The sequence below is a fragment of the Petaurus breviceps genome, unplaced genomic scaffold (assembly GCF_028583685.1).
Source record: "Petaurus breviceps papuanus isolate PSGF00001 unplaced genomic scaffold, PetGlider_PUasm1.0 551, whole genome shotgun sequence".
NCBI lineage: Eukaryota > Metazoa > Chordata > Mammalia > Diprotodontia > Petauridae > Petaurus > Petaurus breviceps.
Window position 1 is genome coordinate 2,051,689 of NW_027186372.1, and position 17,730 is coordinate 2,069,418.

At 38.3% G+C, this 17,730-nt stretch overlaps 1 protein-coding gene across 2 annotated transcripts in view; it reads left to right on the top strand.

The window, feature by feature from the left end:
• The window catches only part of FBXO38 (F-box protein 38), a 109,130-nt gene that overhangs the window by 32,093 nt on the left and 59,307 nt on the right, over window positions 1–17,730 (top strand). For both annotated transcript variants that reach the window (XM_069102324.1, XM_069102325.1), the window contains exons 4-6: window positions 810–973; window positions 8,202–8,367; window positions 13,062–13,199. In XM_069102324.1, the coding sequence (XP_068958425.1) occupies window positions 810–973; window positions 8,202–8,367; window positions 13,062–13,199 (468 nt within the window). The remainder of the gene's footprint in view (window positions 1–809; window positions 974–8,201; window positions 8,368–13,061; window positions 13,200–17,730) is intronic.

The window sequence follows — 17,730 nt, forward strand, 5'->3', positions numbered from 1 at the left end:
GGTAGTTTTTAAAAAAAAAAACCTAGTAACCAACCTTATGGTGATGGGAAGTGGAAATGCATATATATTCCTTTGCCATTTTTTCACTCATGTTCATTCAACAAACATTTGGTGCCTGCTGTGTGAAAATTGCTATGTTCTCTGAAGACAGAATCTGTATCTTCTGTTTCTAGTCCTTATACAGTTAATTCTTTTTCTTATAACAAGATAAGCAGAGTGATATGGGGTATGGAAAGAATACTGGATTTGGAGCCAGAGAAGCTAGGTTCAAATTTGACTCCAATTTTTGCTACCTATATGATACTTGAGTGAGTCTTTTAATATCACTCAGCCTCACTTTCTTCATCTGTAAAATTTGAACTTCATTATATCTTAAATTACCCTCCAGCCCTAAAACTATGCTCCTATGAAGATTCGCCATTAGGAACTTATATAGTGTTAGGTATCCTACATAAACTTTCAAGTATTCAAACTGGGTGAGACCTATGAGACTGCAGAGTCAGAAATGGAGGCCCAGGTTGAGAAAGGGACTTATCCACAGTCACAGAATAGGTTGATCCTGGTGACAGTTTCTACTAATTTTAGAACATATCCTAATGAGGAGAAGACAGAAAATGACTATGCAATGGGAGTATTATATACCAGAAAGTAGAATCTGTTTTATGCTAAAGGATGTGAACATGTGTGAGTATAGAAGCGTCTGAATGCATTAGAGACCTACATAGGAGATACATGGATATACCCTTTTTTTTCCATATATTTCACCTCTCCAGGGAATCTTACTTCTTGTCTTCTCATAAATTCCTCAGGTTTCACTGATTCCAGTTTTCTGACACTGCTCAAGAAGATGCCAGATATTGAGCAACTCTATGGCCTTCACCCTAGATACCTGGAGAGGCGACGGGTTCGTGGCCATGAGGCCTTTAGCATTCCCGGTGTGCTAGAAGCCTTGCAGGCTTGCCCAAACTTGCTGGTGAGTATATCATCCCTAATACATCTCTGGGTGTCTTTGAGGAAAAAAAGTGCTAACAAACTTCATTATTCCTGTGGAAATAATATCTGTTCTACTTGCTGTCCTACAGTGTTTTTAGGAGAATCTCATAATAAGATAATGGATATAACTGCATTTTCCTCTATAGAAAATATTAAATATGAAATTGGGTTTTGTTGTTCAGTTGTTCATTCATATCCAACTCGTTGTGACCCCATAGACCATAGTACACCAGGCCTTTCTGTTCTCCACTATTTACTGACATCTGTCCAAGCTCATGAAATTAGGTCCAAGGGTTTTATTATCCAAGAATTACTGGCATCAGAAAAGGGCTACTTAAAATAACAAGCAGACTGACTGCAAGTCTACCAGTACCCGGGGAGGGACGGAGGGAACTTCCGCACTGGGCAAGAGCAGCCGCTGCAGGGCACTGCGGGAGTCAGGGCAGGGCAGGCTTTTGGAAAGTTTCTTTCCCTCCTTGTCCGATTTTTGGTTGAAAGGAGTGCAGCTGAGACTGTTACCAAAGGAGGTATTATGCTTCCAGAAAAATCTCAAGCAAAAGTATTATAGGCAATGGTAGTAGCTGTTGGATCAGGATCTGAAGGAAAGAGTGGAGAAATTCAACCAGTTAGTGTGAAAATTGGAGATGAAGTTCTTCTTCCAGAATATGGGGGAACCAAAGTAGTTATAGAAGACACGACTGTTTCTTATTTAGGGATAGTGACATTCTGGGGAAATATGTGGACTGAAATCACTAAGGAAGTGGCATCATGAAAATTACCCATTCCACTGAGGTTCTGAAATCATGTTTCATTGTGTAAATAATTTCCAGGTCCCGTGTTTTAGAACAAATGGGTATTTTGTGTCTCTAATATCCAATTTCTCTGCATCAGTTTGAGCATTTCCAAATAAAAAATGTAAAAATGGATGATTAACTAAAAAAAAATAAGCAAATTCACTTAAAATATAGAAAAAATATTTCATACTAAATAATTGAAAAATGATTTGATAATCTTGAAATTATGAAGATGTTTTATTAATTTTAAACTTAAATACAAAGCAAGAAAAAATAAACATTGCCATGTACACAGCAGAACATAAGGGAGGATTCAATATAAAACAATACATTTCCATCTCAAGAAAACCTATATAAAAAAATACTACACATTGTTTTCAAAGCTGCCCAGCTTTTCTTTGCTTCCTTGTAGGTTTTTTTTATTCTCTGCTGTGTACTTCTTACTTTATTTTTTTCCTCTCTCCCCATGTGCCACTGCCGAACTCCCTCCTCCCCCTGAAGACTAAAATTAAACACAGATTTATAGATGTATACACACATACACATATATACACTCACATATATGCAGAGTGGTACTGTGCATATTTCCACTTGTCATCTCTTTCTCTGAAGGTGGATAGCATATTCCTTATAAGTCCTAAGTCTTTTCGTGTTTTTGTGAATCAACCACCTCATCATTTCTTATACCAGAGCAATATTCCAACCCAGTCACATCCTGTCCAAGAGATTATCTTATGAAAGGTTTTTTTTCCCCAACTTCCTACATTGTTTCTGTTCTTGGCTATATTGGTTTTATTTATACCATAACATTTTAGTTTAAAATAATAGAAATTATCCATTTTACACTTCAGTAGTACTCTTACCTTATAATATATTTAAAGTTTGATAACTGTAGAATTTGCTTCCTTTACATCCTTTTTTCCTGATTTCTTCAAAATTCCTGACTTTTTGTCCTTCCAAATGAACTTATTATTTTTTTCCAACTCAGTAAGATAATTTTTTAGTGATTTAATCGGTATGGCATTGGATAAACAGATTGGGTAAAATTGTCATTTTTAAAGATTTTAATTGACTTTACCTACCCCTAAACACTAAATATTACTTCAGTTATTTAGATCTGACTTTATTTGTATAAAAAGTATTTTATGTTTACATTTATATAGTTCCTTTGTCTGTTTTGGCAGGTATTTTATACTGTCTAGTTATTTTAAGTGATCTAAAAAAGTATTGGATCATATTTTTGACATATCCTGTAGTTTCCCTGTGTTTCTCTTTTAAGTTTGTTTTGACTTTAACTTTGTCTGAAATCATGAATCTACCCCAGCTTTTTTTTTTTTTTTTTTTGGTCTTTTTAGGAGGAGGGAAGGCAGGGCCATTGGGATTAATTGGGACTTGCCCAAGGTCACACAGCTAGTGCTGAATTTGAACTCAGGTCCTCCTGACTCCAGGGCTGGTGCTCTATTCACTGTGCCACCTAGCCCCTTACCCTTGCTTTTTTTATGTAGTAAATTCTACTCCTGCCCTTTATTTTGTCTTTGTTTCTAGCTCTCATTTGTATAGTGTTTTCTGAAAAGAACATATATTTACAAATTTTAACCTGCTGTCCATTTGCTTTATTGGTAAATTCATCCCATTCACATTCTAAGCTAAAATGACTTGTGCATTTTCCTCCTTCCTATTTTCCTCACTATCCTCACCCTATTTGCCCAATCCCTCCTCCCTCCTCGGATTTATTTCTACCCTCTCCCTTTTCCGATTATTCCTTAATCTGCCAATCCTTCCAAGAGGCCCTTCTTTATCGTTCCCCCCCCCCCCATCCCCTTGCCCTGTTATTTCTTAATTAACTTAGAAGACTTTTGTATCCTATGTGTCATTTCCTCGTTAACCCATTCCTGAGAGAATGAGTTTCCAAGACTTTCTAGTATCCCAGGGCTACCTTCTTCTGTTTCAGTTTTTCCTTTTATGCCTCATTTGTGAGAGATAATTTGTCCTTCTTATTTCTTCCTACAGTTTTATTTTTTTATAGACAGCTCAGCCCAAGCCTTTCCTTAAAATTGCCCAAGTAATGTTGACAATCATAACTTTTTCACGTATGTGAAGTAAACAGTTCTACCTTACCGAGTCCCTTATAATTGGGCTTTAATGTTTACTTTATATTTCTCCTAGATCTCATATGTTGAATTTTCCATGAAGTTCTGCTATTTTTGTCACAAATACCTGAAAGTCTTTCAATTCATTAAATATCCATTTTTTTTTTTCCATTCAGGATTATACTGAACTTTGCTGGGTAAATTACCCTTGGTTGTAACCCCAGCTACTTTGCTCTACAAAATGTGGCATTCCAAGACCTACAGCCCTTCACCATAGTAGCTGCTCGGGCTTGTGTAATCCTTGTAGCTGCATGATATTTAAATTGTTTTTTCTTGTTGCTTGCACTATTTTCTCCTTAACCTTCAAAGAGGAGCTTTGAAACTTGGCTATGAGATTCCTGTAAGTTTTCCTCTTGGAATCTTTTTCAGGTGGCAGTCAGTAGTTTTTTTTTCTGTTTCTTCTTTGCCTTCTTGTTCTTAGAACTTCAGGTTAATTTTCCTTGGTAATTTCTTTTTTTTTTCTGGTTTTATTTTATTTTCTTTCATTTATTTATTTATTTATTTACTTTTGGTTCACAACATTCAATTCCACAATCCCTTGAGTTTCAAATTTTCTCCCCCTTCTTCTCCTCCCCCCTTCTCCCCATGGAGGCATGCAGTCAAATGCAGGTTCTACCAGATACCTTCACATTAAACATTAGTCAAGTTGTAACAAAGGATTATAACCAATGTAATGAACAGTGAGAAAGAAGGGAGAAAACAAAACACTTTCGAAAGAGACAGCAGGTGGTGTGCTTCAGTCTGCATTCAGACTCTGTAGTTCTTTCTCTGGATGTGGGTGCCCCTTTCCGTCATGACTCTTTGGTGCTTGTCTCCTAACCTTGCATTGCTGAGAGGACCCAGTCTGTGAAAGTCAGTCTCACAGATACAGTGTGTCTGTAATGGTGTGCACAGTTCTCCCGGTTCTGCTCTCCTCCCTGAGCATCAGCGTATGTAAGTCTCTCTGGGTTATGATGAAGTCCGTCCGCTCCTCATTTCTTGTAGTACAGCGATATTCCATTATATTCATATACCGTAATTTGTTTAGCCATTCCCCAGTTGATGGGGATCCCCTTGATTTCCAATTCTTTGTCACCACAAAAAGAGCTGCTCTGAATGCTTTTGTACATACAGGTCCTTTTCCCACTTCAGTGATGTATTTGGGATACCACCCTAGAAGTTGTATTGCTGGGTCAGTGGTATATGCACTTCTTAAAAGCCCTTTGGGCATAGTTCCAGATTGCTCTCCAGAATGGTTGTGTCAGTTCACAACTCCAGCTTGGTAATTTATTGTACAATTTTATCAAGATTCACTTTTTGAGTATATCTTTCAGGTTGTTGGACTATTCTTATATTATTTCTCCTCCATCTGTTCTCCAGATCAATTGTTTTTCTGATGAAACATTTTACATTATCTGACTTTTCCTTGATCTCTCTTACTTGATTTTTAAAATCCTTTTTACGTTCTTCCAAGAACTCTTTTTCTGTTTGGGACCATTTGACCTTTCTCTTTGAAAAAGGAGTGGCTGTTTAAGGTCCATATATGTTCCTCGGAATATGAACTCAGATCCTTTCTATTCCATAGTAACTCTCTGTGGTTGGATTCTTTCTTCTTTGCTTACTCGTTTTTATTTTGTTTTATTCTGCTTTTAGCAACATTAGTATATTCAATTAGTATTAGTATATCAATTATTATATATTCAATTAATATTAGTATATATTTTTTTGCTCTTTTGGAGGGCAGTTGGGGTTAAGTGACTTTCCCAAAGTCACACAGCTAGTTTTTTGTGTTAAGTGTCTGAGGTCGGATCCGAACCCAGTTCCTCCTGACTCCAGGGCTGGTGCTCTATTCACTGCACCACCTAGTTGCCCCGAATTATATTCAAGTTCTAATACCAAAGTATGGGGAATGATTCCCCAAGCCTCAAGTCCTTCTTACTATTGTTTTCTGAGATCTCTCTTGGGGCCCAACCTTGGCAAGGGCCCCCAGCCTCAGTGTTCCACAGATAATCTTGCTCCCTGTGCTTTGTCAGGTGACTGCAAACTGCAGCTCTCCTCTCTGCCCTGGAGCTGAAGCCAGGGTCTCTGTTCTCCCGCAGGTGCACACAGCCAGCAGGGTCCATATCTATCTGCTACTGTACTCACCAGGATTGTGCTACCTTCTTTTCCCAATAGCCACACCCTGGGATGTGTCTGGTCGCCATAGCTCTGGTTACTGTATCTCAACAGTGGAAGGTCCTTCAGTCTTCTACCACTCTGCCATCAACCCCCCTACACTGTCAGGGAGATGAAAGTTGCTAAGATTCGAAGACTGAGGCTGTCTCCCAGCGCTGCCACCCTAGGGCTTGTTGTTTGTTGATTCTGCCCAGTCAGCCTGGAGGTGTTTGCACTTCACTCAGGCTGACCTCTTCCCCTCCCAGTTGGGACTTTCCTGGGGTCTTCTCAAATTATTTTTGGAGGGCATTACCCCAACTTTTGTTTATTTCCGCTGTTCTGTTTCCTCTGAGATTATGTTGTCTTGTTTTGGGAGGAAGTTTGGAGAACCAGAAGTTTTCTTACCTACCATTTTCCCAGAATCCTCCTGATATTTTTTCATATTAACAAAATTTAGGTTCATAACACTAATTGCTAGAATCAAGTAAGGGAATTGGAGGTTTAATTTTTATGATAAAGCATATAGCAGCAAAATATAACATCTTTTTCTTCACTGTTTTTTATAGCATGATAATCAAGAGGGTTGTTTTTGTAAAAATATTCGACGGCTGTGTACATTTTTCCAAGGGCTTCTCTTATTCTTAATATTTTACAAAACTAGCCAACAGAGATGTTAATGTGGTGGTCAGTAATGCACGCTAGTATAAAGTGGGGAGGTATAATTGAGTGGTAACTAGTGGTGAGTTCATAATGATTTTTTTTTCTTACAACTTTTTCTAGTCTTCATAGTGTCAGAGGAAGACATCATGGCATAGTGAATAGAAAGTCAGCCTTGGGGTCAGGAAGACCTCGTTCAGGTTCCCTTCTGATACATGTTGGCAAGCCATCTTAATTCTTGGTGCCCTACTCAACCAAGAGTCTTACGTTGCAAAGTAGCTGCTCATCTGCTTTGGTAGAGGGAATTTTGCAACCAGAAGTTCCCCAAACCATATCCAGACTAAACCAAATTGCAGCCTCATAACTTTAGGGACCTTTGTAATGAATATTCAGATATGAAATGGCCCCTGTACACTTTTTAGTTTAGATCCATGATCTAATCAGTGATGGTGTACTGTCCTTGTGTTCCGACTACAGTCTCCCCCTGCTCCCTTCTCCTGTGTGCTTCTTTTTTTCAAATCCTCCATGTAGTCTCTTTCTGTTGTGCTAGAGACCTTCCTCTGGTTCTTAGATGTATTTATAAAAAATACTTATTGGGGCGGCCAGGTAGCACAGCGAGTAAGAGCACCGGCTCCAGTGTTGAGAACACCTGGAGATCGAATCCCGGGCTCAGACACTTAGCACCCACCCAGAAACACCTGGCCGTGTAACCTTGAGCAAGTTACTTAACCCCAATTGCTTAGGGGCAGCCAGGTGGCTCAGCGAGTAAGAGCATCGGCTCCAGTGTCGGGACGACCTGGATCAAATCCGGGCTCAGATACTCAGCACCACACCCAGAAATAATAACTGGCCGTGTAACCTTGAGCAAGTTACTTAACCCCAATTGCTTTAAAAAAAAAACACTTATTAATATGTAGCATTTTTTCTCTGTAAGCTTAATGTCTTCTATTTTGTTCTGATATTTTCCCTACACCTCTCTGTTTTGGGAGACATTTTATATCATTTGGCTTCCTGGGCTTGTGCACGTACAATCTATCATATTTCAAGATCAGAAATGTTCTATGATTAATTTAGATTAGGGAATGCTAATCTCATCAAGCCCCATGAGTGGAGTCTTAGGCTCAGAAGACCTGACTCTGATGTTTTATTAGTTGTATGAGTAAGTTGCCTTTCGTTTAAGAAATAAAGGTGTTATTATTTCAGATAAATGAGACTGGAGAGGTTATTTCCCGTTTCTTTTATCTACCTAGTGGTACAGTTCTAACTTGGAACTTAAAGCACTTTGTAATTCCAAAGTAGTATAAAGACCAGAGTTGTTACTTGTTGCATTTCTCAGCAAATCTTGGGGGCTGGGGGTGGGGGACTTGTGATCTGAATTCATTTTACTGAATTAATGTTTTACTATGAAAAGAGAATGTGTGCCTTCAAATGCTAACTACAAGTTCCTCTCCTACTTATCTGTGCTATAATACAGGGAGTAGAAACTTCACATTTGGAGTTGGTGGAAGCCATCTGGACATACATGCCTCAAGTTCATATTTTGGGGAAATTTCGTAATCGTAATGGAGCTTTTCCCATTCCTCCTGAAAACAAATTGAAAATTCCCATAGGAGCCAAAATCCAAATCTTGCATCTAGTGGGTAAGTGGACACTTGCTGTTGCTTGGGAATCCTCCTGTGCCAGTGCCATAACATTTGCATTCCATATGAAGCAGACACCTGCCGGCTCATAGAGATTTCAGAAAGTTCTTGAGGAACTTGAGCAAAAATTGAGTTTTCTTGTTAACAGGCATACACTCCTTTCTTGGGTATTTTTTCAAACTCGAACAATGACACTTCATTCTTACATCATTCCATTGCACTCAGTTTTTATTCCATGTTCACTTGTGCTTCAAAAGTTATTGGGGAAGCTGAGTATTCTGTGCCGAGACCCTAACTAAGGACATTTGTGATTGCTGTTCCTGAAATGATCTCTTTGAGGCGTGTAATTTTGGGGAAAGTTTCCATGAGTTTGAAACTATTGCTGTTCCTCCAGACTTTACTTCAAACTCCACAGTTTCACTCTCAACTAATAAAGATACTAGAAATGTTGACATTGTCATTAGAGCATTCAGATAGCTGTCTAACAGTCATTAAAAGCTTACTTTCACCTCTTTCATGGTGGCCAACATCCCTTTTCCTTCAGTTTTAACTGCTGACCAGTTACAGATATTCATGTAGCCTTGTACCACTCTAGTGTAAGGAAAGTGCTTTGTAAAATTTAAATGTCATAGAAATGTGAACTAGTAGTTTTTTGTCCCTGTAAAGTCCTCCTGCATTGTCTCACAGTGAGGAGCTGAACCCACTTTTTCAAAGGCTGTGCCAGCAGAGGGCAAGCTCTGGCAGGTTTTATCAAACTAGAAAGGCTTTAAGTATAGTCTGGGAGATGGACTGTTGATCATCTAAGGTCTAGCCTAGGTAAGTACAGAGAACTGACACCACCAGAAAGTTGAACTTGAAGGGATAAATGTTTTTTTTCTGTAACGATTCCTGAAGACCATATAATAAAGTGTGGAAGAACAGTTGTGATCTGTGTTGGGCTCACTGATTAAATCCTTCAAGTTTAAGTAGTATACATTAATAACTAGTTACTCTGTCCTGGAAATAGTCACTTTCAGGAGATTAAGGTTTACAGAATTCAGAAGTTTTTAAGTGCTCATATGCAAAAAAATCAACTGGCTTTCTGGCTATACCTCTCGTGTTGGTACCTTGTTGGGAGCATCCACAAGTCTCTGAGCTCTTGAGCTCTGCAGGCTCAGAAATTTACTTAAGGATTCATACTATAGAAACTTAAAATATACCATTTTGTAAACCAGAATGCCAAGTTATTCATTGACAATAGGAGTTTTATTTGGCAAGATAGGTGCTATAAGTGTTCTCTTCACAGGCTTTCCTAATGGAAAATAACTAATATAGTTATTTTCTATATATTTATATCTATATATTTATTTCTAAATAACTAAGTCAGAGAATCGCTTAGTGAGTATATAATTAATAATAGCTCACATCTTATAGTTTACAGAGCACTTTCCTCATGGCCCTGTAAGATGGTGTATTATATCCATTTTGTAGATAACATTAACAGCACTATAGTGGTTTCATAAATCTTTTTTTATTTGATTCTCATAGCAAGTCTGTGAGCCTTATGTAACACAGATAATATAGTTTTATAGATGAGGAAACAGATTTAGAAATGAAATTACTTGGGACTGGGACCCAAATGCAGGGCTTCTCACTCTTGTGACTAATGTTTTTTCTGCTGTTGCACATGGAGCAGAAGGTGTAAGTTCTTCTAGGATATTTTCATCCAGCTAGGGCAGCTTCATGAAGTACCCTTCTGAAGAAGGTGTTTTAATCTGAAATTATTTTGCCGTACACCAGACAGTGCTGGAAACACACTGACACATTCACAGAAGACCTTTCAGTCATATCTGCAGCTGCCTGATGTTAAAAGACATCACAAACAACGAAGCGATGACTGGTGTCAGTTTCAAAGCACAGCATTAATGACATTTCCCCCAATTTACTAACTGTAGGTCTGCCAGAGAAGTCTTTAGATTTGAATCAGTTCTTGCTCAGATCTGTCCATTGCAGTTCTCCCACTGCCACCCCCTCCGTACCGTCCCCCACTCTCCGCCCTGAACAATTTAAACCCTTCTCTGTAAAGGCCTTCTCTTCCACTTTCTCCTCCTGTCCCCAACCACAGTGATCTTCTGTTCTTTCTGTCTTGATTTCCATAAAGAAAAGGGAATGGCAGGGGGAATAGGGGCTGCAAATTAAGCCTTCATTAAACATTCTTACCTTCCAACTCCTCCTCAGATACCTTAAAATTCTTTATCTTTTTCACATTCTACCCTGTCTCACACTGATTTGTATGTATACTTTATGTCCCTTCCTCTATGTCAGGACTACTTAAACTTTTTCCATTTGCGACCCCTTTCTGCCTAAGAAATTTTTTTTTAAAGCAATCGGGGTTAAGTAACTTGCTCAAGGTTATACTGCCAGGTGTTTCTGGGTGGGTGCTAAGTATCTGAGCCCGGATTCGATCCCAGGTCATCCTGACACTGGAGCCGGTGCTCTTACTTGCTGAGCCACCTGGCCGCCTCCCGGCTAAGAAATTTTTACATGATCCTGGGTATATAAGTATATGAAATAGGTATACAAATCAAACATTTACTCATAATAAATCCTAAAGAAATTTATTTTAAAACAGTTCTTTGCATCTAGTGGGTAAGTGGACACCCTTGCTGTCATTTGGGATTTTATCATTTATAAAGATGAAGACAGATTTGTATACTAATGAGATGGATGTGCTTTTTAATTTTTACATAAAGAATTAAATTTTAGCAGTATATTTGAAACTGCAGGACGTAGAGCATCTTCAGTGTTTTTCAGAGTTGATTGATATATTTTGTAATCATCAATGCTGAGAACGCTGCTTCACATAAGTAAGAGTGCAAAATGCAGAAGTATGTTTAAGGCTGTTTCAGAAATTTTTGGAAATTCTGTCCTAATCCCAAGCCAAAGTTCATTTAATAATTTTTTAGGAAACTGAGTTTTAAACCTGTGTCACTTGATAACTTAGCAAATTCTGATTGAACTTTTATTGGCAGATGACTGACATTATTTCAATTGAATATGGTTTGTGAACCCAACTTAGTTTTTTAGAATCAAAATTTGAAGGGAGGTATTTCTGAAACTGTCTCCAGGCTTATAGATGATCAATTATAACTCTTAAAATTAAATCTTTGGGAAATTTATTTTCAATTATAAAATCATCTGTAGCTGTAAACTTTTTTTTTTTTTGCTTTTTGGAGGGCAATTGGGGCTAAGTGACTTTCACAGGCTAGTTTTTGTGTTAAGTGTCTAAGTTCAGATTTGAACTCAGGGCCAGTGCTTTATTCATTGCGCCACCTAGCCGCCCCCCTGTAAACATTTCTAAAGAAACATTTCCCACGCTTGTCTTCCATATGTTAACTTTTTTTAGTAAAACTTTTGATTTTATCTTTTAACATAAGTCATTCTGAAAAAAATGAACAAAACTGGCTTTCTGCTCAGTCACAAATATAGCAATGTTCTCTTTCAATTTCAGCAATCTGTTTAAACTTTGCCCTCTTGAGCCATATGATCTGACATATTTTCTTTTGCTTGTCAATTTAGGTGTACTACAACCTGATAGTGAAGACTCTGCTACATTGTCATCAGTATTTTTACCTCTTCTAACTAAATTTAGCCATACCCATAACCAAAAAAAATTTTTCTTAAAATATAAGTAAATCTTGCTAATACTTTTTTCAAATAAATACTAGTTTTAGTTTATGAAATTGCATTTGTTTGTGTTTAATTTTAAAAATTTATATACATTCTTACATAACATACAGCAGTGATGGAGAAATATTATTAAAAGGCTGTTGTCTTCACTTGCTGCAATTTCTGTAAAAGGAGAGAACAGTAATTTTAAAAGTCAAATATTCTAACATATAATTCAAAGATATACTGATTTGATACATTCTGAGGAATGACAAGAAAATTTTAAATTTTATTTTTTATAATTAAATTTTTATGTTTCTATAAGAACAGAAAACTTTGTATGTACACTAAAAACACCACATTTCATAACATAAAATAATCATGAATCTGAGCTGAGGTGTTTCTGGCAGTGTTCGTTGGTGTTGTGTGTCATGACAGCATGTACAGTACAGAGTGCGTGTGTTCTGTGTCCAGAACCAAGGCTGCCGTGAAATTGCATGATACAACATGGGCAAGCATTGTCAGAAACACCTTGTATTCATATAACATTTGATTTTGATTTAATTTTTGGTAGTTGCATGTTCAGAAATCTTTTACTGTTGCCAGATTTTTTGTTACCCCACATTCAGTTACACAATCTCTATATGGGGTCTCAAACAACAGTTTGGAAGTGCTGTGCCTATGCCACATATGGCCGTGAGCCTTTGAAAGCAAAGGCTGGACCATTTTTTATTCTACATCTTTAGTGCTTTCTGTCTGTAGTCCTAATCATTTTTTTGAAAAATTGATATGCAGATTAGTTTCAGAAAAGAACCAAGAAAAATGATCAGATTAACAGAGGTCTGTTTTAAAGTAAATATATTCATGTGGTTGAGGATTATTTTAAATAGACCATACTTAATATGCATTGATTAGATGAAGTGCAGATGTTGAAGTCTCCCAGAATGGTCAATAAGGTTCACTTAGAAAACAGAAAATTCTTGAACTTTCTTGCTTGTGAAATAAAGCATTTGATTTTAATGAATTCTTGACTGCTTTTTTCCTAGGAGTGAATGTTCCTGAAATTCCTTGTATCCCAATGCTAAGGCACCTTTATTTGAAGTGGGTGAGACTCACCAAGCCCCAGCCTTTTAAAGATTTCCTTTGCATCAGCTTACGCACTTTTGTCATGAGGAACTGTGCAGGTAATTATGACTGAGTGACAAAATCGTAATGAGTTACACACATTAAAAGAATCCTGCAGTAAAATTTATTGTTATATACTCACACTTTGAGCTAAATAGAACATTATTGTGCATTACTAAATATTACTTCCCGAAGATAAATAAGTTCATGACTTTAGAGGTTATGGGAATGTTACAGATTATCTAATACAAGCCCTTCTTTTGTCCTTGTTTTTATTTATTTAGTATTTAATTTTCCCCCAGTTACATGCAAATAACAATCTCCAGCATTTGTTTCTAAAACTCGGAGTTTCAAATCCTCTCCCTTCCTTCCTCCCCACTCCCTTGATTGAGAAGGCAAGCAATTTCATATAGGCTATATATATGTAGTCATGCAAAACATATCCATAATAGTCATTTAGGACTATTATGACAGATTTAAAAAAAAACTCAAGAAAAATAAAGTGAAAAAAATAAAAGCTCTTTTTGTCTTTATTCTGACACCATCAGTTCTTTCTCTGCAGATGGATAGCATTTTTCATCCTAAGTCCTTCAGAGTTGTCATGGATCATTGCATTAGTGAGAATAACTAAAGTTATTCACAGCTGATCATCTTACAATATTGCTTTTACTTTGTACCCATTACAGTTCACTTTGCATCAACCCATCAAAGTCTTTCTAGGTTTTTCTGAGAGCATCCTGCTAATCATTTCTTATAGTACAATATCACAATTACTTGGCTGCAACTTATTCAACCATTCCCCAGTTGATGTGCATCCTCTCAGTTTCTGATACTTTACCCCCAGAAAAGAGCTGCTATAAATATTTTTTGTACATATAGTTTTTTCTCCTTTTTGTTTTTTTATCTCTTTTGGATACAGACCTAGTAGTGGTATTGCCATGTCAAAGGGTAAGTATGGTTTTATAGCCCTGTGGGCACAGTTCGAAATTGCTCTATGAAATGGCTTCATCAGTTCACAGCCCGGACAACAATACATCAATGTTTGATTTTTCCCACATTTATCATTTGCCTTTTCTGTCGTATTATCTCATCTAATAGGTACCTCAGAATTGTTTGAATTTACATTTCTTCAGTAAATAGTGAATTAGAATATCTTTTCATATGGCTATAGATCGCTTTAATTACTTCACCTGGAACCTGATTGTATCATCTTTTAACTGTGTCGATTGAGGAATGCCTGTTGTTATAAATTTGACATAGTTCTCTATATGTTAGAGAAACGAGGCCTTTTATCAGGGAAGCTTGCTTCACAATGCTCACAGTTACTGTTGCTAACTGCTGTTCTCTCCATCCTGTTTCCCTGCTCCTGTTGAACCTTTTCTCTCTCTTCTTTCACCCTGTCCCTCAAAAGGTTTCTGCTTCTGAGTAACCCTTCCCCCCATTCTGTCCTCCCTTCTGTCACTTCCCCTCCTCCCCCTCCCTTCTCTTATCCCCTTCTCCTTCTGTTTTCCTGTAGGGTAAGAAAGATATTTCTATACCCCATGGCCTGTGTATCTTGTTTTTCAGTTGCACATAAAAGAAATTTTTAAAACTGAGTTCCAGATTTTCTCCCTTCCTCCCTCCCCCATCCCCCTTCATTGAGAAAAGGCAAGCAGTTTGATATGTTATACATGTGTAGTCATGCAAGACACTACCATAATAGTCATATTGTTTCCTTTCACCCTGTCCCTCAAAAAGGTTTACTTCTGATTACCCCCTCCCCCAGTCTTCCCTCCCTTCCATCATCCCCTTCCTCCCTTAACCCCTTTCTCCCCACTTTCCTGTTGGGTGAGATAGATTTCCGTATCCAGTTGACTGTGTATGCTATTCTTTCCTTAAGCCTGTTCTGATGAGACTAAGGTTCATTCCCTCCCACTTACCTCCTCCCTCTTCCACTCTGCTATAAAAGCTTTTTCTTGCCTCTTTTTTGTGAGATAATTTACTCCATTCTTCCTCTCCCTTTCTCTTTCTCCCAGTACATTCCTCTCTCACTTCTTAATTTTTTAGATATCATTTTCACCTCATTCTGTGCCCTCTGTCTACGTATATTCCTTCCAGCTACCCTAATAATGAGTTAGAGACGCCATCTTCCCATGCAGGAATGTGAACAATTTTATTTTAATGAGTCCCTTTTCATTTCTCTTTCCTGTTTGCCTTTTCATGCTTCTTGAGTCTTCTCTTTGTAAGGGACATTTTCTGTTTAGTTTTGTTTTTTCTGAAGAATGCATTAAATTGGGGGCGGCTAGGTGGCGCAGCGAATAGAGCACCAGCCCTGGAGTCAGGAGGACCTGAGTTCAAATTTGGCCTCAGACACTTAACACAAAAACTAGCTGTGTGACCTTGGGCAAGTCACTTAACCACAATTGCCCTCCAAAAAAAAATGAATGTATTAAATTCCTCTATATCATTGAATGTCAATTATTTCACCTCATTGATTACACTCCGTTTTGCTAGGTACGTGATTCTTTGTTGTAATCCTAACTCCTTTGACCTCTGGGATATCATATTCTGATCCTTTAATGTAAAATCTGAAAAATCTTGTGTTATCCTGATTATGTTTCCACAATACTTGAATTGTTTCTTTCTGACTGCTTGCAATATTTTCTCTTTGACCTGGGAACTCTGGAATTTGACTATAATATTCCTGGGAGTTTTCATTTTGGAATCTCTTTCAGGAGGTGATAGGTGGATTCTTTCAATTTCTGTTTTATCCTCTGATTCTAGAATATCAGGTCAGTTTTCCTTGATAATTTCTTGAAAGATGATGTCTAGGTTCTTTTTTTGATCATAGCCTTCAGATAGTCCGGTAATTTTAAAATTATCTCTCCTGGATTTATTTTCCAGGTCACTTGTTTTTTCCAGTGAGAAATTTCACAGTCTTCTGTGTTTTCATTCTTTTTTTTTTTTTTTTACAATTTCTTGATTTCTCATAAAGTCATTAGCTTCCATTTGCTCCATTCTAATTCTGAAGGAATTATTTTCTTCAGTGAACTTTTGGACCTCCTCCTCCATTTGGCCAATTCTGCTTTTTAAGGCATTCTTCTCCTCAGTGGCTTTTTGGACCTCTTTTGCCATTTGGTTCTAGTCTTTTTTTTTTTTTTTTTGCCTTTTGGAGGACAATTGGGGTTAAGTAACTTGCCCAAGGTTACATGGCTAGGTTGTGTGCGTGTGTGTATGTGTGTGTGTGTGTGTTGAGTCTGAGGCCGGAACCAAACTCGGGTTCTCCCGACTCTGGGGCCGGTGCTTTACTCACTGTGCCACTTAGCCGCCCGCCCCTAGTCTCTTTTTTAAGGTGTTATTTTCTTAAGTATTTTTGGGGGTCTCCTTTAGCAAAGCTGTTGAGTCATTTTTCATGATTTTCTTGCATCACTCATTTTTCTTCCCAGTTTTTCCTCTACTTCTCTTACTTGATTTTCAAAATCCTTTTTGAACTCTTCCATGACCTGTAACCAATTCATATTTTTCTTGGAGGCTTTGGGTGTTGGAGCTTTGATTTTCCTGTCTTCTGGTTATATATTTTGATTTTTCTTGTTGCCAAAGTAAGATTCTATAGTATGAATTTTTTTCTGTTGTTTGCTCATTTTCCCAGCCTGTTTCTTGCCGTTTTAACTCTTTCTTAAGGCAGAGCTCTGCTTCCAATGTGGAGGGCCTATTGTCCCAAGCTTCAGGGGTTTTGTGCAGCAGTTTTCAGAGATTCATCTAGGGACCTTGATGTTTTGAGTTCTTTCCAGGTGGTAGGATCTAAGGAGAGGTGCATATTCCTCTCCCGGCTCTGGTCTTTGAGTGATAACAGGCCCTCTTTTTTGCCCTGGAACTGTGAGGAGAGTTCCCTCTCCACTCTCTCTCAAACTCTGCTATGCCAGTGTTTCGCCTCACTCCAGGTGTACCACTGAGGATGGTGACCCAGATCCAAGTACGCGCAAATCACCAGAGTCCTACCTCGGTGCCAGCAAGGAAACCCCGTATTTTCCTTCTGACCAGTGTGATCCCCTGAGAGATCCAGAAGCAGGCATCACTTCCACTGTTGATTCAGTCACTCCCCGGGCTTGCTCCTGGCCATGGCTGTACTAGGTCAGGGGCTGAACTGCACCCCTCTCCCACCCAGGTCTGATGGCCCCTTCCCACTGACATTCTCAGTTGTCTTTGGCATATATGAGTTGAGAAGTCTGGAAATGGCCACAGCTGCCGGTGAGTCAGTCCCCTGAGGCTTGCTCCAGGCTGTGCTGGTATGGCCTGCACTCCTCTCTCAGTCTGATGCCACAGATGCTTCCTGTGGACCCTCCAGGTTGTCTTGAGCTGGAACTTTGTTTCACTCTTGTCTTTTTGTGGTTTCCGCTGCCCTAGAATTTGTTTAGTATCATTTTTATAGGAATTTGGAAGGGTTTGGGGGAGAGCTGTGGTGAGCCTTACTTTTATTCCACCCTTCTTGACTCTACCCCCTTTTGTCTTTTTTAATCAGATGAAAAAACTGAGGCCCAGAGACAGGAAATAACTTGTCCAAGGTCACACATATGATGAGGAGTGGGATGGAGGTGTAAGCCAGGTGCTTTC